The sequence below is a fragment of the Carcharhinus amblyrhynchos genome, chromosome 6 (assembly GCF_965287045.1).
Source record: "Carcharhinus amblyrhynchos chromosome 6, sCarAmb.v2.hapA, whole genome shotgun sequence".
Taxonomy (NCBI): Eukaryota; Metazoa; Chordata; class Chondrichthyes; order Carcharhiniformes; family Carcharhinidae; genus Carcharhinus; species Carcharhinus amblyrhynchos.
In genome coordinates this window covers 121,378,222-121,401,500 of record NC_137329.1, presented here as the reverse complement: position 1 = coordinate 121,401,500, position 23,279 = coordinate 121,378,222, and the positions used below count along the sequence as shown (strand labels likewise).

The 23,279-nt window shown below is 42.3% G+C and overlaps 1 protein-coding gene across 1 annotated transcript in view; it reads left to right on the top strand.

Annotated features, from left to right (window-relative positions):
• Positions 1-19,632, top strand: part of tmtc3 (transmembrane O-mannosyltransferase targeting cadherins 3) — a 60,524-nt gene extending 40,892 nt beyond the window's left edge. The window contains exons 9-14 of the mRNA XM_080191332.1: positions 3,188-3,308; positions 6,528-6,639; positions 7,499-7,602; positions 9,901-10,070; positions 14,925-15,151; positions 16,710-19,632. Coding sequence (XP_080047458.1) covers positions 3,188-3,308; positions 6,528-6,639; positions 7,499-7,602; positions 9,901-10,070; positions 14,925-15,151; positions 16,710-17,536 — 1,561 coding nt within the window. The 3' untranslated portion in view covers positions 17,537-19,632. The remainder of the gene's footprint in view (positions 1-3,187; positions 3,309-6,527; positions 6,640-7,498; positions 7,603-9,900; positions 10,071-14,924; positions 15,152-16,709) is intronic.
• Positions 19,633-23,279: the final 3,647 nt, after the last annotated feature.

Below are 23,279 nucleotides of genomic sequence, written 5' to 3'. Positions count from 1 at the left end.
CATGATTTCAGGATGCCCCAAAACTTTTTACAACCAATGATGCTTTTGCAATGTAATCACTGTCTTAATGTCTGGAACATGGCTACCAATTGGCACTTTTCAAACTTCTACAAACACCAATGAGACTATGATCATAGAACATAGAACACTACAGCACAAACAGGCCCTTCGGCCCACGAGTTGCGCTGATCACATCAACACCTACCAATCCATAGACCTATCTATAACCCCCAATCCCATTAAATCCCATATACTCATCCAGAAGTCTTTTAAAAGACCCCTGCGAGTTCGCCTCCACCACCACTGACGGCAGCCGATTCTATTCACTCACCACCCTCTGAGTGAAAAACTTACCCCTAACATCACTTCTGTACTTGCCTCCCTGCACCTTAAATCTGTGTTCTCTCGTAGCGACCATTTCAACCCGGGGAAATAGCCTCTGAGAATCCACCCTATCTATTCCTCTCAACATTTTATAAACTTCTATCAGGTCGCCTCTCAACCTTCGTCTCTCCAGGGAAAAGAGTCCCAGCTCCCTCAACCTAACTTCATAAGGCATGCCTCCCAGTCCAGGCAACATCCTTGTAAATCTCCTCTGTACCGTTTCAATAGCTTCTACGTCCTTCCTATAGTGAGGCGACCAGAACTGCGCACAGTACTCCAAATGAGGCCTGACAAGGGTCTTATAAAGTTGCAGCATTACCTCCCGATTCCTAAACTCAATCCCTCGATTAATGAAGGCCAGTACACCATACACCTTCTTGTCCACATCCTCCAACTGTGAGGCCGATTTAAGAGTCGTGTGGACCCGGACCCCAAGATCCTTCTGCTCTTCAACACTACTAAGACTCCTGCCCTTGATAGTGTATTCGTTCATCCCACTGGTTCTGCCAAAATGGACGACTACACATTTATCCGCGTTGAAGTCCATCTGCCACTTCTCCGCCCAGTCCTGCATCCTATTTATGTCCTGCTGCAACTTTTGACATCCTTCCAGACCATCCACAACACCACCGACCTTCGTGTCATCAGCGAACTTACTTACCCATCCCTCCACTTCCTCATCTAGGTCATTTATGAAAATGACAAACAGCAAGGGTCCTAGAACAGATCCCTGGGGCACTCCAATGGTGACTGACCTCCATGCAGAAAAAGACCCATCCACAACCACTCTCTGCCTTCTGCAGGCAAGCTGGTTCTGGATCCACAAGGCCAAAGGCCCTTGGATCCCATGCCCTCTCAACTTCTCAAGAAGTCTTGCATGGGGGACCTTATCAAACGCCTTGCTGAAGTCCATGTACACCACATCCACTGCACTTCCTTCGTCAATGTGTTCAGTCACATTTTCGAAGAACTCAACTAGGTTCGTAAGGCACGACCTGCCCTTGACAAAACCATGCTGACTATTTCTGATCATGTCAAACCTCTCCAAATGCTCGTAAATCTTGTCCCTCAGAAGCCTCTCCATCAGCTTACCAACCACTGAGGTCAGACTCTGATCTGGAGGAGGGAACCGAGTGTAGGGTGTCGAAATTTGCTGATGACACCAAGATTGGGGGAAAGGCAAATTGTGCGGAGGGTGTGGAGAGTCTGCAGAAGGATCTAGATAGGCTGGGCGAATGGGCCAGGAAATGGCAAATGGAATTTAATGTTGGCAAGTGTGAGGTGGTCCACTTTGGTAGGAAGAATGGTAGGAAGGACTATTACTTACGTGGCGAAAAACTGCAGCAGGCGACGGTGCAGAGGGACCTCGGGGTCCTTGTGCATGAGTCGCAAAAACCCAGCCTGCAGGTGCAGCAGGTGGTCAGGAAGGCGAATGGGATGCTGGCCTTCATAGCGAGGGGGATTGAATATAAAAGTAGGGAGGTCTTGCTGCAGCTGTATAGGGCATTGGTGAGGCCGCAGCTGGAGTACTGTGTGCAGTTTTGGGCGCCGCACCTGCGCAAGGATATTTTGGCCTTGGAGGGAGTGCAGAGGAGGTTTACTAGGCTGATACCGGAGTTGAGGGGGTTGAGCTATGAGGAGAGGCTGAATAAACTAGGCTTGTACTCGTTAGAGTTTAGAAGAATGAGGGGAGATCTCATTGAGACGTATAAGATGATGAATGAGATGGATAGGATAGAGGTGGAGAGACTCTTCCCGCTCAAAAAAGACAGTAGGACTAGGGGGCACAGCCTCAAGATAAAGGGGGGGCGGTTTAGAAGGGAGTTGAGGAGGAACTTCTTCACTCAAAGGGTGGTGAATATCTGGAATTCTCTGCCCGTTGAAGTGGTGGAGGCTGCCTCGCTAAATATTTTTAAGAAGTGGGTTGATGGGTTTTTGATAAGAGAGGGGATTAAGGGTTATGGGGAGAGGGCGGGAAAGTGGAACTGAGCCACGACAGATCAGCCATGATCTTATTGAATGGCGGGGCAGGCTCGAAGGGCCAGATGGCCTACTCCTGCTCCTATTTCTTATGTTCTTATGTTCTTATGACTCACCGGTCGGTAATTTCCCGGGCTATCTCTGTTCCCTTTCTTGAAAATAGGAACCACGTCCGCAATCCTCCAATCTTCCGGAACCTCTCCTGTCTCCATTGACGACGCAAAGATCATCGCCAGGGGCTCTGCAATCACTTCCCTCACCTCCCACAGTATCCTGGGGTACATCCCATCTGGTCCCGGCGACTTATCTATCTTGATAGCATTCAAAAGTTCTAACACATCCTCCTCCTTAATATCCACATACTCAATCTTTTCCATCTGCTGCAAATCCGTAGCAAAATCTCCCAGATCAGTTTCCACTGTGAATACTGAGGCAAAGTACTCATTAAGCACCTCTGCCATTTCTTCTGGTTCCACACAGAACCGACCATCAGGTTGGTTTTATTTTAATGATGACAGTTGAGGGACATTTATCAGCTAGGACCCCAAGGAGAACCCTGCTGCACTTTAGAATTGTGCCATCGCATTATTATTTATGTCCACCAGAGAGGACAGATGCAATCTTGGTCCAGCATCGTACCTGAAAGACACCTTGTTGATTGACTCGATGTTGGCGTAAGCAGTCTGTGGTCAGCAGGAAGTTTATTTTTGCTGTAACCACTGATTCTACTGAGAACTCTTCACCCATACCTATGCTGCTTATAAATGCTGTGGTATCTATTTTGTCAATTCATTGACCTATTTTCTTAATACCTTTTTTTTAGGAACCTAAAAAAGCTGTCATGGGTTGGCTTGACGATTCTACTTGTTGCTCATACCAGCAAAACAATTTATCGAAATTGGGACTGGGAGTCAGAGTACACACTATTCATGTCTGGCCTGAAGGTATGATTAGATTTGATTTGGAATGGGAATGAAGAGTTGTTCTTGGGAAGTAAGCCACTGTGAAAAAACTTGTGCACGTTTTCCAGTTGTGTTGCGTTTTTTTTTCAAAGCTGTTGGAATGTCCTTCATTTGATTCTTAAAATTTCTCTCCTTTCAAAGAGGATCTTTATTGTGATATACTGTTTGTAATATATATAAATGATTTGGAGGAAAATGTAACTGGTTTGATCAGCAAGTTTGCGGACGACACAAAGGTTGTGGATTTGCAGATGGTGATAAGGACCATCAGAGGATACAGTAGGATATAGATCAATCGGAGACTTGGGCAGAGAGATGGCAGGTGGAGTTTAATCCAGACAAATGTAATGTAATGCATTTTGGAAGATCTAATACAGATAGGAAATATATAGTAAATGGCAGAACCCTTAAAAGTATTGATAGGCAAAAGGATCTGGGTGTACAGGTACACAGGTCATTGAAAGTGGCAATGCAGATGGATAAGGTAGTCATGCTTGCCATCATCGGCTGGGGTATTGAGTTTAAAAATTGGCAAGTCATGTTGCAGCTTTATAGAACCTTAGGCCGCGCTTGGAATATAGTGTTTAATTCTGGTTGCCACACTACCAGAAGGAAGTGGAGGCTTTGGAGAGGGTACAGAAAAGATTTACCAGGGTGTTGCCTGGTATGGAGGGCATTAGCTATGAGGAGAGGTTGGAGAAACTTGGTTTGTTCTCACTGGAACGACGGAGGTTGAGGTGCGACCTGATAAAAGTCTACAAGATTATGAGAGACGTGGACAGAGTGGATAGTCGGAAGCTTTTTCCCAGGGTGGAAGAGTCAGTTACTAGGGGGCACAGGTTTAAGGTGCGAGAGGCAAGGTTTAAAGGAGATTTTTTTACACAGAGTAGTGGATGCCTGGAACTCGTTACTGGGGGAGGTAGTGGAAGCGGCGTCTTGACAAATTCATGAACAGGATGGGAATAGAGGGATATGGTCCCCAGAAGGGTAGAGGGTTTTAGTCCATTTGGGCAACGTGGTTGGTACAGGCTTGGAGGGCTGAAGGACCTGTTCCTGTGCTGTAACTTTCTTTGTTCTTTGTTATGCCACAGCAGCTAATCAGGTTGGGATTAAATGTAAACAAAGACGCAGTCAATTTCTATTAAAGTGTGACACCGGAAAATCTATTTTAGTCTTGATTTTGTGTGAATGCAAATGGTGGCAAGTGAAGATGAGAAGGTTTTAAAAAGAATGTATGGGATCCTTAGCTTAGAATTGAAAAGCAAAGATGTTATGTTAAATATTTATATAAGATCCTGCCTAGTCATCAGCTGGAGTATTGTATTGAATTTTGCAAATGGTTTTTAGGAAGGATATCAAGTCCTGGGAGAGAGTACAGAGGATGTTTACTAGAATGCTATAGGATGAGGGACATGTGTGGAGGATTGGAGAAGGTGGGACTGCTCTCATTAGAACAGAGAAGGTTAAGTGGGAATTTGATAGGGGTGTTCAAAATTGTGAATTGTTTTGATAAGAGTAAGTAAAGATAAACTGTTTCCATTGGCAGAACAGAACGTAGATTTATAGTGATTGACAGAAGGGCCTAAAGTGACATGAGTATTTTTGTTATCAATTATTGTGATCTGGTGTGCATTGCCAAAAGGTTCACTTGTAACATTCAAAAGATAAAAGGATGATTGCTCAAAGCGTAAACATCCTTGAGATTAAGGGGAAAGTGGAAGGGAGTGTGACTAATTGGATAGCTGCAGCAAAGAGCCAGCACAGGCGCAATGGGATGACTAGCCTCTTTCTGCACTGTATCGTTCTATGATTCTGTGAATTTTGACAACAGAAATTGATTGTAACCTTCAGAGGTTCAATATCCTGGGTGGCACAGTGGTTGGCACTGCTGCCTCACAGTGCCAGCGACCAAGATTCGATTCTCGACTTGGATCACTGTCTGTGTGGAGTCTGCATGTTCTCCCCATGGCTGTGTGGGCTTCCTCCGGGTGCTCTGGTTTCCTCACACAGTCCAAAGGACATGCTGTTAGGTGCACTGGTCATGCTAAATTCTCCCTCAGTGTACCCGAACAGGTGCCGGAGTGTGTCGACGAAAGTTTAAAGTTTATTTATTGGTCACAAGTAAGGCTTACATGAGCACTGCAATGAAGTTACTGTGAAAATTTCCCTAGTTGCCACCGTCTGGTGCCTGTTCAGCACATCTTTCAGAATATGGAAGGAAACCCACGCAGACATGGCGAGAACGTGTAAACTCCACACAGACATTGACCCAAATCGGGAATTGATCCCTGGCTCTGTGAAGCAATAGTGCTAATCACTGTGCTACCATGCCACCCAGGATATTGAACCTATTGACTAGGGGATTTTCACAGTAACTTTATTGCAGTGTTAATGTAAGCCTACTTGTGACAAATAAATAAACTGTCGATAAATGTTAATCTTCGGTCTCGTTTGTGAGTTTTGGCTGTTGAGTATAGTCCACGTAGATACGGGAAATTTTGACAAAAGCAGTCAACCTTAGAGGCACTACGGTACAGAAGGAGACCATTCGGCTCATTGAGTTCATGCCAACTCTTTGCAGAGGAGTCCGGTAAACCCCATTACTCTGCACTGTTCCCAGTCCTGTAAATTGATTTCCTTTAAGTGCCCACCCAAACTCCTTTTGAAATCATTGATTGTCTCTGCTCCCGTCACCCTTGTAGAGGGAAGGATTCAAGTCACTCTGAGTAAAAAAGCTCTTCTTTATTGCTTGTCTGCATCTCTTGCCCAAAATCTTAAATCTGTGTTCAGACTAATTTTGCACCATCAACTAATGAAAACAGTTTTCATTTGTCTACCTTAGCTAAATCAGTCATGATTTTGTACACTTTTATCAAATCTCCTGTAAAACTCGTTGCTCCAAGGACTTGTTTCTTCAACCAAACCTTGTAGCTAGGGTGCCCTCATCCCCGGAATCATTCTGGTAAGTTTCTCCTGCACCCTTTCTAGAACCCTCACGGACTTCTTAAAGTGCAGTGACTAGAACTAGACGTAATATTTTTGTTCTGGCCTAATCACAGCTTTATAAAGGCTCAGATATTAAAGGAGGTATTAGTAATGAATATGGTTTGGTGGTCAGCTTTTAAAGCAGGTGTACAGGGATATGGTGTCTGCTGGAAGTTTTGCAACGAAACTGTGATTATGCAATTTTTAAAATTAAAGGTCAATAAAAACAACGCCAAACTTTGGAACAACGTGGGACATGCTTTGGAAAATGAGCATGACTATGGGAAAGCTTTGAAGTACTTCATTCAAGCCACAAGGGTTCAACCAGGTAACACGATCTCATTTAAGTTGAAAAGTACTTGCGCAGTTTAGCATGGGTGTATCCCTTCTGGTGATTGTTGACTTGAGATAGGAAATGGAAGCTTGGATCTTGTACAACTTAAGTTGATGTTGGCTGCGCTGATTGAACACACGACCCAATAAGAGTACACTTGCACAGCGCAAACAAGTGCGAGTATCATTGCGATTGTTTCGCTATAGCACACGCGTTGCAAAATCTAACCTGGTTCTTGCATAGAGGCCTTACACGGTTTGTAGGACAAAAACAACCCCACTGCAAAAAATAAAATTTGTGTATTAGCACAAATGTGATCTCTGATGCATTAATAGTCAAATAAATATTCATAAATGCATATAGTAGAAGCACGTGAAAAGTTAGGTGAAATCTAAAATGTTAGCGCATAAACTGCCTGAAACCTAATTGGCAATTGTGTGACTTCTTTCTTTATTACCCTGTACTAATAAAAGATCTGAAACAGGTTCCAAGTTCACTACAAATAATCATTTTGAGCCAAGGGCGTTCCTTCACTGCACATTCCTACGTTTAAGCTTGGTTGTGTTTCTGTTTCCTGATCTATTATTTTGGGAGCTGGAATGTGTCAGGCCATCACTTATAATATTGCTCAGATTTCAGGCTGGTGCCATGAGAGTGGCAATATTGCTTCAATACTCTGAATTGCTGGAAAGGCCAAGTGTGTGAGAGTCTCTTGAAGTGAGAAGCCTGTACGTGAGACAAAAGAGTCATTTTTGATGAATTTCAGGTTGGATAAGTGTAAAAACAGTAGAATATTAGCTTAGTTTTGCTAATCCAATGTTGTGTTTTATTGTTTCCTGTTCATATTGCAAAGATGATATTGGGGCCCATATGAATGTCGGAAGAACCTATAAAAACCTGAACAAAACCAAAGAAGCAGAAGATGCCTACATGCTGGCAAAATCACTTATGCCACAGGTATGTTGAGCTTTTACCAACTGAAGGAGATCTTCAGTCAAATTTGGTTGTCCTAGGTGAGTGACATAATGGCAGATTATATAGATACTCATTATCTTGAGGAATAAAAGCAGCCCTCCTTCCTTGTCACTCCAAGCTGATACGACAGGGTCCTGTATTTTCATAACCTAATTCTGAGGTGTGAGGGACATCAGAAGTGAATTTTTACTGCATTTTATTTTCATACAGTCGACTGAGCAATAGTTAATTATTTCTGCTTGACAATTATCAGAGCTCATCATACTTCCAAAATTATTTCTATTACAACCTTAGGATCCAGAGTGGGTCAGCCAGCTCCCTCAAAACTGATCCGTCATTGAATTATACCATGGATGACTTTCATCTCAACTCCATCTTTCTGCCTTTACTCCTTATCTCTTGATGTCCTCACCTCAACCATCACAAATCTATCTCAGTCTTCCAACTCAAATTGTACCCACAGCTTTTGGAACAGAGAGTTCCACACTCATGACACCCTTTGTGTGATAAAGTGCAACAGCACGATAGCACAGTGGTTACCACTGCTGCTTCACAGCTCCGAGGACCTGGGTTCGATTCCTGGCTGGGTCACTGTCTGTGTGGAGTTTGCACGTTCTCTTCGTGTCTGCGTGAGTTTTCTCTGGGTGCTCCGGCTTCCTGCCACAGTCCAAAGATGTGCGGGTTAAGTTGATTGGCCATGCTAAAATTGCCCATTAATGTCCTGAGATGTGAAGGTTTGAAGGATTAGCAGATGGATATGAGGGTAGGGCCCTGGGTGGGATTGTGGTCAGTGCAAACTCAATGGGCCAAATGGCTTCTTTCTGCATTGTAGGATTTCAATGATTTCTTGTTATTTAGTCTTGAATGGCTTGGCCATTGATGTTTAATGCAATGCCCCCTTATCCTTCATTACCTCACCAGAGGAAATAGTTTCTTTATACCTACCCATTAGATTATTTTGGCATTTAAATCTCCTAGATCAGTTTACCCCTTAATCTCAAGGAAGTATACATAAGTTAATGTAATTTATCTTCATAACTTAATCCTCTAAGCTCTGGGACCACAATGTACCCCTTTCAATGTCAGTACATTTTTTCTTAAATGCAGTGTCCAGATACAACTTCACTTTCGTTGTGGTCTGACCAAGACTACATATGCTGTATCATTTTATTTCAGGCTCTTTGTAATAAAGGCCACTGTTCCATTAGCTTTTATCATTACGTTCTGTGTCGACCAGTTTCAAATGGGATGTCAAATCTCTCCGCTCCTGTACAGTTTCTAGTTCCTTGTTGTTTTGTAAGTGCTCAGATTTGTCTGGTTATTCCACACACCCTCACTTTGAACTTCACTTGCCATAGTTTTTGGCAGTCATTCAATCTGCTTCTCCCTTTGTCACTTTCTGCCCACAGTGCACTTCTTCTTGTCCTTCCCAATTGTAGCGTTGTCAGAGATTCAACTCATTATTACTTCATCAAAATATGGCGATGAGATGAGGCCCCTTAACCATTACTTGTCACATCCCACCAATCAGAATATGTGCACTAAATTCCTACTCATCATCTATCTCCCACTGTTTCCAAATCAAAAAAACCCCTACCTCCAATTTCATCTCTTGTTTTTGTTGTACTCATTTGGAAACTTATTGAATACTTGTGTATGTCTGTAGAGATAACATTATAGCCACTCCTTTATTAATCTTATTAGCCATAAACTCAGAGTACAACTAGATTTCTGGGACACAATCTATCCTTAACAAAATTATGTTGGCGTACCTGAACAGCTCATATTTGTTCAAATGGTCAGTCATTCTATCTCTGATAACCCACTGAAGGGAACTGGCTATAATTACTTGGTTTCCGCTCCTACCCTTCCTGAATAAAGAGATGATATTTGTCAAAATTACTTCCTTATTATTGTAAACTAGTTCCCTCTTTGTGATTCTTGTTGGCATATTTAAACATAAAGAATGAAGTAATTGTATTTGGTAGTGATGTTTGTCTTTCAAATGTTATTTACATGACTGGTGAGAAAGATATAATGTTTCCTTATGTAGGTATCTGGTATGCCTAATGTGAATATATGCCCATCCCCTTCGGTCTCCATGCTCAAGGCCCTTGGTCTAAGTGTCTACTCTTACGCCATCTGTGTCTTTGTGAACTCGTGTTTGTGTATCGCGCACTCTCTCGCTTTCTTTCTGTATATAATGCAGTTAAAAAAACATACTACGCAATTGACATCTAGCTCAGTGTGGACATTTGCACATTTTCTTTTTTGAGAAAGGTTATACCAGGAAAGAAGTATGCAGCACGCGTCGCACCTAATCACCTGAATGTTTACATCAATCTCGCAAATTTGATTCGAGGAAATGAATCTCGTTTGGAGGAGGCTGACCAACTGTATCGTCAAGCAATCAGTATGAGACCTGATTTTAAACAGGCGTACATAAACAGGTAAAGAATCATTGAAACTTGCAGTACAGGAGGAGGCCTTTCGGCCCATTGTGTCTGTGTTAGTCCTTTAAAAGAGCAGCTGTGCTTAGTTTCTACTTTGTGTTCTTAACCTGGAAAGTTCATAATTCTTAAGTGTCTGCTCAACTCCCTGTTAAATTTATGGAATCGTTTTCACCACTTATGTGGATAGAGTGATCCCGGTTCTGACAATTCTTAGTGAAAAAGTTCTCCATCTTCCCCCTAGATCTTTTCTCAATTGTTTTACATCTACGATCTGTTCATGATTTATTTGTCAGAGGGAGTAATTTTTGCTGCTCCAGCAAAACCTCATCATCTTGGAAATTCTTTGATCGTTTCTTAGCCTATAGCCGTTCCTTTATGGTCTGATTCATTTTTGGGATATGGGCGTCACCGGAAAGGCTGTTTTATGTCCATCGCCAATTGCCCTGAGAAGATGGTGGTGGTGGGCTGCTCACCTGAACCACCGAAAGCAACTGTGGTTTGCTACCACATTCCAGAGAAAAGTTTAGCATGAATCATGTTGGTCTGGAACTGGGGTGATGTAAAGGCCAGACGGGGTAAGGATAGCAGATTTCCTTCCCTCGTGGACAGTAGTGAGCCACTAGGGTTTTGATTTGATTTATTATTGTCACATGTATTAACATACGGTGAAAAATATTGCTTCTTGCACGTTATACAGACAAAGCTTATCATTCATAGAAAGCTAAAGGAGAACATGCAGAATGTAGAGCTACAGTCTAGGGTATAGAGAAAGATCAACTTAATACAAGGTAGGTCCATTCAAAAGTCTGACAGCAGCAGCTGTTCTTGAGTCGGTTGGTACGCGACCTCAGACTTCTGTATCTTTTTCCCGAAGGAAGAAGGTGGAAGAGAGAATGTCCAGGGTGTATGGCGTTCTTAATTATGCTGGCTGCTTTGCCGAGGCAGTGGGAAGTGTAGACAGAGTCAATGAATGGGAGCTGGATTGGGCTATATTCACGACCTTTTGTAGCTCTTTGCGGTGTGGCAGAGCAGGAGCCATACCAAGCTGTGATACAACCAGATAGGATGTTTTCTATGGTGCAGCTGTAAAAGTTGGTGAGAGTCATAGCTGACATATCAAATTTCCTTAATCTTCTGAAAAAAATAAAGGCGTTGGTGGGCTTTCACTAGATGTTGGTGGTTTTCCACTAGTGTTTGGCAACTGAATGTTGCTTTTACTGATACCAGCTAATTACTAAAACCTGAATTCAACCTCTCATAACTGCCCTGATGGGATTTAAAGTTGTGATCTCTGAATTATGAGTCCAATCCTTTTTTATTAATGTCTGTCTACTTTGAGGGATGCTTCTTGAAATAATCTCCTGGCTAGATTAATAGGGCAGAGTTTAAGAACAATGTGCTTCATGTGCCTTATGAGCACAGTACCAATAGAACTTTGGGTTTAATTGTTTAAAAACTTATGTTCATGGCAAACAAAAACTTTTAACAAAGGAAAGGAATTCTAAGAAAAACATGACATTCAGTGAAATGGAAGAATGGGTAAAAGCCAGAATGAATACAGCAGCTTAAGGATTACCAGAAATATTTTACCTTCAGTAGATGCAGTTCGATATTGTCACATTTGATGCTTCAGAGGCTTTTGCAATTTCCTAGGAGTCCAAAGCAGCTTATGATTGAGCAATGTGTTGTCATTTGATAATATAATCCTTCATATGCACTGCTAACTTGAATTTCATTGGTAATTTTCCCTTGGCAAAGGTTCAACATTGTGTTTCTAGTTTCTAAAAAAAAATTCCTGAATTAAACAGCTACTTTGTATTATTTAATTTAAAGACAAGATATTTGTGAAAAGTCATCCAGGAAAAAGGTGGAAGTGGGTCAGTTCGAGATAACACCAGAGAATAAGGAAATTCTCAGGATGGTGGAGGGGAAGAAATTCTTAGTGAATATCCTGGAGAAAAGGCAACAAGTTTGGATTGGCCCACACTCTGAGATCTTGATAAAGTGAATGATTAAGGAAGACTTGGACCAAGAGGGGGAAAAGGAATGATGATGTTAGACAACTTGAAATTGAAAATAGGAGGCTGCTGTGAGCAGCTGAAGAGGAAAGTGCAAGACAGCAAGGCAAGGAGAAGTTAACAGAGGGCCCATCAGTATATCAGCAAGTGCATGCTATGGCAACTAAGCCTTTTATTAAAGACAGGTAATAGTTTTTGGCTCAAACTCCAAAAGAGTTTAAATGGCACAGCTGGAACAGTTGCTGTGGAGTAATTATATGGAGTTTGTATCTCTGCCAAGTTGGGTATAGAATAAACTTGCTGAAGGTACAAGACGTGCTGCTGTATTATTCCTTCATCATACACTGATAGCATTTATAGGACCTGATTTTAGGTAAATCACTTCTACATAATCCATTTGAAGAGTAGAAGTACTGATTAATCAAGTCGTTTCAGATTGGTTAGGGGCACAATGTTTACTGTGAAAATTACGTACCAATGGGTGGGAGGGCCACCACTGTCATTAAGTCCATCCCATCCAGACACACAGGTCAGCATCAGTTTTACTAAGCTCAGAACAAAATATTTAGAAGCTTTGTAGGAAATTGTCAGCTAGATTCAGGAGGTAATTCACAAACCACACTAAATGATGTCTGTTATAGCTCAGTGGGCAGCACTCTTCCCTCTGAATCAAAATATTGTGTTCCAGCTCCACTCCAGAGACTTGATTACATTATATCAGTTTACAAACCCAGTCTTTTAATGAGGGAGCACTGCTTTTTTGAGGATAAGAACATAAGAAATAGGAGCAGGAGTAAGCCATCTAGCCCTTCGAGCCTGCCCCACCATTCAATAAGATCGTGGCTGATCTGAAGTGGATCAGTTCCACTTTCCCGCTTTCTGCCCATAACCCTTAATTCCCTTGTCTATCAGAAACCTAGCTACCCGTGACTTAAATATATTTAGCAAGGTAGCCTCCACCACTTCAACGGGCAGAGAATTCCAGAGATTCCTCATCCTTTGAGTGAAGAAGTTCCTCCTCAACTCTGATCTAAACTGGTCCCCCCCTTATCTTGAGGCTGTGCCCTCGAGTCCTATCCTTTCTAAGCGGGAAGAATCTCTCTACCTCTATCCTATCCATCCCCTTCATTATCTTATACGTCTCTATAAGATCCCCCCTCGTCCTTCTAAACTCCAACAAGTACAGACCCAGTCTATTTAGCCTCTCTCATAGGCCAACCCCCTCAACTCCGGTATCAGACTAGTGAACCTCCTCTGCACTCCCTCCAAGGCCAATATATCCTTTCTCAAGTGCGGCGACCAAAACTGCACACAGTACTCCAGCTGTGGCTTCACCAGTACCCTGTACAGTTGCAGCAAGACCTCCCTACTTTTATATGACCTCTTTCAAAGGGGACACAGAGCCAAGACCTTGTCTGCTCTTTCTGGTGGATGTAAAATACCTCATTACACCATTTAGGAAAGAACAAGAGAATTCTCCTGAGTCCTGAGCCAAAGATTATCAGTCAGTCAGCATTAAATGGATTATATTGTCACGCAGATGTTTGTGGGATCTTGCTTTGCACAATTTGGCTGTGGCCTTGCTTACATTACAATATTGGTTATGTGTCAAAAGCATTTCAGTGGCTGGTGTTGGAGGTGATATACTGTCATGGAATGAGAATTGGCAAATGGGCAGGAAACATTGAGTGGGAGTAAGGGGTCCTTTTTCAGGTTGGTGACCTATATTCAGTGGGGTTCCACAGGAATCAGTACTGGGACCACAACTGTTTATGATATGAATGACTTGGAGGAAGGAAGCAAATGTAAAGCAGCCAGTTCTGCAGACGACATAAAGTAGGTGGAAAGGAAAGTTACGAGAGGGATGCAAATAGTTGACAAAGAGATATGGCGAGGATAAGTGAACGAAAAGTTGGCAAATGGAGTATAATGTGGGAAAATGTGAAGTTGTTCATTTTGGAAGGGAAAACAAACGAACAGAATATTATTTAAATTGAGAAAAACTGCAAAAAGCGACAACACAGAGAGATTTGGAATACTTGTGCAAGAAACACACAAAGCCAGCGCACAGATGCTGCAGGTAATTGGGAAGGCTAATGGAATATTCACCCTTATTTCAAACGGTTTGGAATATAAAAGTAGGGAAGTCTTGCTGCAACTGTACAAGGTATTGGTGAGACCACATCTGGAGCACTCTGAGCAGTTTTGGGCCTCTTAAAAAAAATATTATTTCATTGGAGGCAGTTAAGAGAATGTTGACTAGGGTGATCCCTGGTATGGAGGGATTGTCTTATGAGGAAAGGTTAAACAGATTGGGACTCGACTCATTGGAATGTAGAAGAATGAGAAGTGATCTCATTGATTTTTAAGGGCCTTGACTGGGTAAATGCTTAGAGGGTGTTACCCCTCATGGGAGAGACTAGGACCAGAGGGCATTGTCTCAGAATAAATGGGTGCCAATTTAAGAATGAGATGAGGAGGGATTTCTTTGAAGGTTCTGGAGCTCCTTGCCTCGGAACTGTGGGGATTTTTAAGGCTGAGATAGATTTTTGATGAGTAAGGGAACCCAGGGTTACGGGAAAGGATTTATAATATAATTTCAGCCATGGTGCCATTGAGTGGCGAAGCAGACTCAAAGGACCGAATGGCCTACTCCTGTTCCTATTTCTTATGGTATTATGCTGCTGAAAACATTTTAGGACATCCTGAAATTGTGATGCGTGCTACATACATGCAAGATTTCTTTCCCTTTACCCTTACTGGTCAGTGTAGCAGGGATATTTAATGTGTCATTTAGAATTACGCTGTTAAGTTTTTGATGCTTAATTCTCAGGGGTGAGTTGCTTCTGAAGATGGACAGGCCTCTGGAGGCCAGGGATGCGTACATAAGGGCCCTGGAACTGGATAAGACCAATGCTGACCTCTGGTACAATTTGGCGATTGTATATATTGAGCTCAAAGATCCATCCGAAGCCTTGAAACATTTCAACCAAGCTCTAGAAATCAGTTCAAACCACAAGCTGGCACTGTTTAACTCGGGTCTGCTTATGCAAGAATCAGGTAAAGCAGCAAATCATCCTTAAAACCAATCTTTCCTTGAGTCAGGCCACATGCAGAATGTAAAAACCCATGACATAAATTCAAAGACTCAATTTAGACTTTCTCAGGACCTAGCAGGATTTAAATAGATGCTGTTTGTTAAGTCTTGAGTACTCACAATTAATTGTTATCCAGTGCTTAGGAAAGTCAAGAATTGTGTGTTAATATTAAAGTTCATGGTTGTCATCTCTGAGTGAAAATCCCATTGGAATTGAGAAGTAAGCAGAACCAAACATTCGGAGCACCCGTTGCAAGAACACTGAGGTCACGGCACCCAGCATTAGTTAGTGGTGCATAAGTAAACCCCAGCGATTTGTGACAAGGAAGAGATCTACCATGAGTTCCAAATCACCATAGGTTGCTGGATGATTGCTGTTTCACCATTAGCCGAGAGTAAACCCAATAAATTTCCATCTCACGTGAGCCTCTCTGTTTTGTGTCACGAGATTGCTGGATCTTTACAAATGAACCTTGGAGCAGCCATTTAGAGCTAGTAACTTGTCTAAGGAACTTCATTACTTGAGTTTATGTTCCTGGCTTGTGACTAAACTCGGAGAACACAGAAGAAAATATTTTAAACTGCATTCAGCCTTTTGGCTAAGATCAAGTGTAGTATCAACATACTGTGCTGGGTTGAAGTCATTAGATTACATTTTAGCTTCAATTTGAAGCAATTTTTAAAAGCGGCATCTTGGCCTTTTGACTAAGATGCAAATGAGATAAAGCCTTGGAGGAGGAGCTATGCCTTCTCCAATCAGCTTGGATCATGTAGATCAAGCCCAAGACAGGTGGTGAGAGCCCTGTCTTGCCAGCTTGGATTGGGAATGTCTCAACTTGTTGAGACTCTGAATTGGACTTGATTGGATTGAACTGGAATAAACACACAAAAAAAAGAACTTTATCTCAAAGATATAAAAGCTCACTACTGTGCACATTAGAAAACTGTGCATTTTATTTGTAAACACGGAACTGATTGATAAGTGTAGGTGTAGAGAACGTGTTTCCACTTGTGCGGTGAAGATAAAACTAAGATTCATAAATCTACTAGGGAATTTATGAGAAACTTCTTTACCTGGAAAGTGGTCAGAATGAGGAATTAACTAGCACCTGGAGTGGTTGAGGTGAACAGCATAGATGTATTTCAGAGAAAACTAGATAAATATGAGGAGGAAGGGAATAAAGGGATTTGTTAATGGTGTTAAATGGAAAGGGGTGGGAGTTGACTTGTATTCTACACAAATACTGACATGGACCAGTAGGCTGAATAGCCTGTTTTTGTGCTGTAAATACAATGTGAAAATTGCTAGGAAACAGCAATGGGTCAGTGTTAGATATCCGATTGACTGACTGATTTACACTCTGTGCTACTCCGGTTCAACAAATGATGACGGGGTCTTCATCCTAGTTGCTGTCAAGTGTCTCTCTCAGGATTTTGTTTGGTTAGCAAGATAATTGAATCTGGAAAATGAATAGAACTACAAAGCACTCAATGATTTGCCATCTCCCTGTATTTTAACAGGTGAAGTCAGCCTGAGGCCTGAGGCGAAGAAACGTTTTTTGAGTTATGTGGAAATGGAGCCTGGGGACGCAAATGGATACTTCAATCTGGGCATGCTTGCCATGGACAACAAGGAGAATGTTGAAGCTGAATCCTGGATGAAGAAGTCCATCCAAGTGCAGCCAGGTTTCCGCAGCGCACTGTTTAACCTGGCACTGTTGTATTCTCAGACTGGAATGGAGTTGGAAGCACTTCCAGTTCTGACAGACCTGCTACATCACCATCCTGATCACATTAAAGGCCTCATCCTGAAGGGAGATATTCTGATGAACAAGAAGAAGGATATTAAAGGAGCCAAGAGGTGCTTTGAAAGGATTCTGGAGATCGATCCTTCCAACGTTCAGGGGAAGCACAACCTGTGCGTGGTGTACTTTGAAGAGAGGGACCTGGCGAGGGCTGAGGCTTGCCTGACTGAGACCTTGGCTTTGGCGCCAGATGAGGAGTACATTCATCGCCACCTGAGCATCGTACGCAGCAAGATCGCAGCTCAGGGCAACGGAGTCCCGTTGGAGCACTCAGCAACAGCAGTCAGTGCAATGAACCACGGGGAGGATAAAGCCTCCGGCAAGAATCTGAAGAAGAAAGGCAGCGAACAAAGAAAACCTTCTGAAACAGTGGACGCTGCTGAAAGTTATGTGGAGTTTTCCAGCAACTCTAAACAATCCCCAAATGGCCTGAACAAACGGACAAAGAAAAAGTCCAATAAAGAGATCAAAGAGATTGAAAAGAAGCGCGCTGCAGCCTTAAAGCGGCTTGAAGAGATAGAACGGATTCTGAATGTAGAATAGGAAGAAAATTGTGAAACCCATTGATCTGTATGATCATTGTCCTTTTGACTTGACTATGTTATTGTGGCAACAATGGTTTACAGTTTCCTGCCATGCAGGAAGCATTATTTTATGCAAAGTAACTTGAATAGGAATTCTTATTAATACCAACAAAACGAATAGTTTTTCTGAATACAAATTTAAATACTAATTTAGTAAAACTTAAAAGGTTCCTACCTCCAATCACCTTCATAAACTCGAACAAATAACCTTTCATATGGAAACATGTAATGTAGCTTCTGTTCAGGATGTTGTGTTTCAGAATTGTACCGTGATCCAAGGGCTTGGATGTTCTTGAGCCAGCCTAACGTTGGATGGGTCTAGTAAATCAAACAGTTTCCAGGTTTTTCCCTTCCCATTGTTCAACAAATAAGTGAATCTTAAAGTGAATTGCAATGGATCTCGTTGCGATCAGGTTGGCTTCACTTGAGATAATGGTAGGGCCCCTACAATCAGCTTTGATGTCTTTGGGCTGAGGGATTGGGTGTTTGGTGGCCCTGTTGGGTAGTGCATATGGTTAAGTGCCATTTCAGAATGGGGCTTGGCTGAATGTGCTCCCCCCTCCCCCCACCCTGCAAAAAAAAAACAGAACAATGCTTAATGACTAGGCTCACACTTTAAGAGTCGGCCGTTAAATTATACCCACGATGTATGCCCTCAGGAAAGAAAGACGAACAGAAACCGACAAAGAGAAGGCTTTCTGAGGCTTGTCTTGGCAGCCCACCCAGACTAGCTGGGTAAGAGTGGCTCCTCCCTTGCTGCGGCCTGTAAACAGAACTAGAGGCTGTGTTCTTGCATGAGAATGAATTGGCAATCACAGCCAGCGATCACAGCAGTGGCACAGAGGTTTTGCAGTACAGTAGAGTTATCTTTTGATACTGAGTGAGGGGGCACTGCAATAACAACTGTGACACTTGCATATGATGAATAACCTTTGACATTTTAAAAAGAAAACATGCCCTCAAGACTTTGGGCTTGTTTCTTTGAATATGAAATGAACTATTTGAACTTTTGAACTCTGAAATTACAGCACATTTCCACAATCTTTTATTTATATAATATATAACAGAGGTGTTACATTTGCTGCCTTCATGTGTTGTGTAGTATTTAGATAAACTCCATTTTCATTTTCTGTGCACAAACTTTAATTACTGTGGCACTGAAAGAATCTTTGCCATAGTTATGATAAACCACTCCTAATATCAATGTTAATAAGAAGCAGCAGATTTAGCAGGAACTGTGTGCTGCTGTAGTTTTCCATGTTGGACATGTTCACAACATTTACTCATTTATATCAAGTCAGATCATGTACTGATATGTAAAGAGAAATCATGTATACTCTATCCATTTATCTTGAATTTAACATTGGTTCGGCATTATTTTTTTACTCCGTTTCCATGTTTGTGTTAAGTTGCACAGTGTAATTGCAGATTAATCCTCATTGTATTCAGGACACAGTTTTTGCACCTTGAATGTACATAAAGCTGTACTCACAACAATTACATATAATTCAGGAAGGTTGAAAATTCCACTGATGAACGTACATTGCAAACTTATCTTCAGTTATTCAGAGTTTTGTCATTTCAGTTCTTTGGGAATTGATTAGGTTTTTGATGGATCGAATCACTAACTAGAAACACCCTTAAACCAGACCACTAGATATTGACCACAATAATGTCTTGGCCTGTGTGTGTTTAGTTGACACTAACAAGTGGTATAATCTCTCATCTAAATGGATTACTTTTTTGTCTTTGCTTAAATGCAAATAAAGTTTTAATTTCAGAGCATTGTGACTTTGGGCCAGTCTCTCTTAAAGGGAAAGGACATGTGGGTTACCTTCATAATCACCTGTCCCTTGCTTCAAGGATGACATCTACCCAGGCTCATGAATTCCTCCTATGCGTCTTCCCGCGATTGAACAGGATTCTCGACACATGGATATTTGATCATATGAGGCAGGACATCCTGTGAGAAAGTGGGATCAGAGAGGTGGATTTGTTTGTTTCTTTTCTCTGCCATTGCTCTACCTCATTAAAGCATTTTCACTCGAAGCGTGATGCAGCTTGATGGACCAGTTGTCTCCATTTTGAACATGAGCAAGTTCCTCCCGCTCGTTACTGTCGACGCTGGCACGCTTCAGTGGAAGCTTCAGAGAGACTTTGAAGCAGCACAGGAGGAGGTCATTTGATTCATGTTTGTGCTGTTTCTGTGATACAGCAATCTAAAATCTGACCCTCTGCCCTGCTTCCATTTCCTGTATCTTCAATAGAGAAACACTGTCTTTGCAACAGTAGATTGACATGGGGAGTCACAACTGGTGGAATTGATGGAGGAAAGTGACAGAAGAGAATGAGCCTGGAGTTGTAACATCGGTGCGCTGCTGAGGTCATTTTATGCCAGTGCTCACTGCAGATTCTTTTAACAAACCGCCTCAGTGCAGTCTCTAGATAAACTGACTCGTTGCATTAAGTGACATTGCAGAATCTCATTATACACGGAATCAGCTGAATTCCGTGAGATTATCAAGTGGAAGATAGAGACAAATGATGTAAAATTACAGAGTACAAACGGAAAAGCTGATATCATTCAGAGTTAATGAAGCTGACAGATCAGAGCCAATCTTTCAGGTCTGTGACAGTGTGTCTGGACTAGGATGTACAGGTTTAAGCAAGTCAGAAGGAGGTAAAAGTGAGGGGAGGAAAGAAGAACTCACAAAGGGGAAAGATCCGTGATATGATGGAAGGTTTGAATTAGTGAACAGCATAACCGTAGCCAATACCAAGAGGAAATGGGAGCAGTGATTATTATCTGAAACTGTTGAACTCAATGTTCAGTCTGGAGTGCTGTATAATGTATCTCTTTGAAAGAAGAGCTTGCGTTCCACAAGTTTCTGTCGGGCAAATTAAATTTGCTAAGGCATATAGCATACTAAACTGCATGCGATTGGTTAAAATTAAACAAGCATTAGCGATGTTATGTCCCTTTTTGAAACTTTTTTATTCTTTCATGGAACATGAGTATCGCTGGCTGACCAGCATTTATTGCCTGCCCCTAGTTGCCTGAGGGCAGTTAAGAGTCAACCACGTTGCTGTGGATCTGGAGTCACATGTTGGCCAGACCAGGTTCGGATGGCAGATTTCCTTCGTTAAAGGACAGTAGTGAACCTTAGAACCCGACAGTGCAGAAGAAGAGCATTTGGCCCATTGAGGCTGCACTGATCACAATCCCATCCAGGCCCTATCCCCATAACTCCATGCATTTACACTAGCTAGTCCTCCTGATACTAATGGGCAATTTAGCATCGCCAATCCGCCTAATCTGCACATCTTTGGATTGTGGGAGGAAACTGGAGCACCCCGAGGAAACCCCTGCAAACATGAGGAAAAGCGCAAACTGCACATGTACAGTGACCTAACCCAGGAATTGAACCCAGGTCCCTGGTGCTGTGAAGCAGCAGTGCTAACCACCATGACGCCCAGATGGGTTTTTCCAACAATCGACAATGGTTTCATGGTCATCATTAGATTCTTAATTCCAGATTATTATTACTGAATTCAAATTCAAAATTCCCCAGAACATTAGCTGAGTTTCTGGATTAATAGTCTGGCAATAGTACCACTAGGCCATCACCTCTCCAATAGCTGACAGAATTTGAGACTTTAGAAGTTTTTGATTACCGCTGCGGCCAGTATAAATCTGACTGTCTCATGGTTCAGAATATCTGACTTGGTGTGGTGATGAATGGGAATGGGAGTTGAATTTTTTTAACACACCCAAATATCAAAGAATTTCTGAAATAGTTGGTCTGTGATAGCATTTTTTAGTTTACAAATAGCTACAATTTTGACTCGTACTTCGCTGATACGCGAGATGCATTGTGATATTGCCAAAGTTGTACTGAACCGTGATCCTCCTTCGCCTCCATCTGAAGACTTTGCTTCAATTCATCCATCTAGGACCAGCAAGTTTTGACCCACAGCTGTGAATTTGCTCATTTTCATTCAAATGTATTTTAGCCATTAAAAGTTTTTTAAAGTTTATTAGTCACAGGTAGGCTTACATTAATACTGCAATGAAGTTACTGTGAAATTCCCCTAGTCACCACAGGCTGGTGCCAGTTCAGGTCAATGCAGCTAACGAGCACGTCTTTTGGACTGTGGCAGGAAACCCACACGGGCACAGGGAGAACGTGCAAACTCCACACAGACAGTGACCCAAGCCAGGAATCAAACCCAGATCCCTGCCGCTGTGAGGCAGCAGTGCTAACCACTGTCATCGTGCACCCGCTATGATTCTAAGACAAAGTTTGCAGGCTCAATGCTGAAATCTCCCGAACGTTGGCAGAATTGTTCTGATTTCAAGTTACCAAGTGAAATTACCAGAGTGGAAAAGACCAGCTACTCTGTTCAATCTCTCCCACCTACCATGAAGGGAGGAACATTATGACTCAAAGCGTTTCTTTCTCAACCCCATCCAAGCAACTGGAGAAGGCTTTCACTTTAAGGGGGCACGTTTGGAACTAATAGCTGATTTATAGTGAATACTGTGACTATTGGATACAGAGCTGATACTGCTGTCCAGTTAATTGTTTTTTAAATTTTATTCTTCAAAAATATCTACAGAAATTCAACAAATTTGATAGACATTCCAGCAACACTTTCCCAGCTTTGTCCCTATGAAGTCTTTTACCAAGTGGTTTGGAAAAGAAAGAAGGGAGGCAGGTGTCTCTGGCAAGGGCAGCATTCATTGCCGAGCCTTCATTACTCTTGAGAAGATGGTGGTGAGTGTCTTTAAGCCACTGAAGTCCATGTGATGCAGGGTCTTCCACAGTGGTGTTTGGTGAGGAGATTCAGAATTTTGACCCAGTGACGATGAATTAATTGTTGATGTCCGAGTCAAGATGGTGTGTAACATGAAGGGGAACCTGAATGATAGTGTTCCTCTGTGTCTGCACTAGAAGGTTGATAGTTTGTGGGTTGCCTGGGTACTGAGATAAGGTTACATAAAGCTATGACAGTTGCCAAGCTATGTAGGTTGCCAAAACAAAGAGCTATTTATCTACCTCATTGCTAATACTACTCTCAATCCTAATTGCGCATGCAATTTTAAACATCTGTCAACATTGAACAATTTGGATTAAGGTGTAGAAACTTAAGCTGCTAATAACATTTTATGCCAAGCTTTGTGTAGAGCTTATAAACAATTAAATTACTTTCTATATCATGCCTAGGTGTAAAAAGAACGAGATTCTACTTGAGTCTTCGGATGCCACGACAGCACAGTGGTTAGCACTGCTGCCTCTCAGTGGCAGGGACCCGGGTTTGATTCCCAGCTTGGGTGACTCTCTGTGTGGAGTTTGCATGTTCCCCCGGTTTCTGTGTGGGTTTCCTCCCACAGTACAAAGATGTGCAGGTTAGGTTGATTGGCCATGCTGAATTGACCCTAAGGTTGGGGGATTGGCAGGGTAAATATGTGGGTTATGGGAGTGGGTCCTGGATGGGACTATGGTCGGTGCAGACTCGAAGGGCCAAATGGCCTCCTGCACTGTAAGGATTCTATGAATTGGATAAAACTAAAGTGAATTGCAACTGTATGATGAGCTATTTGTACTGGACGCGTTGCCCAGTTTCTCTCAGATAAACATTAGGAAGACCAAAGCCCTTGCCATAGGCTGGATTCATCAGCTCCCACCTCCCTAATTGGC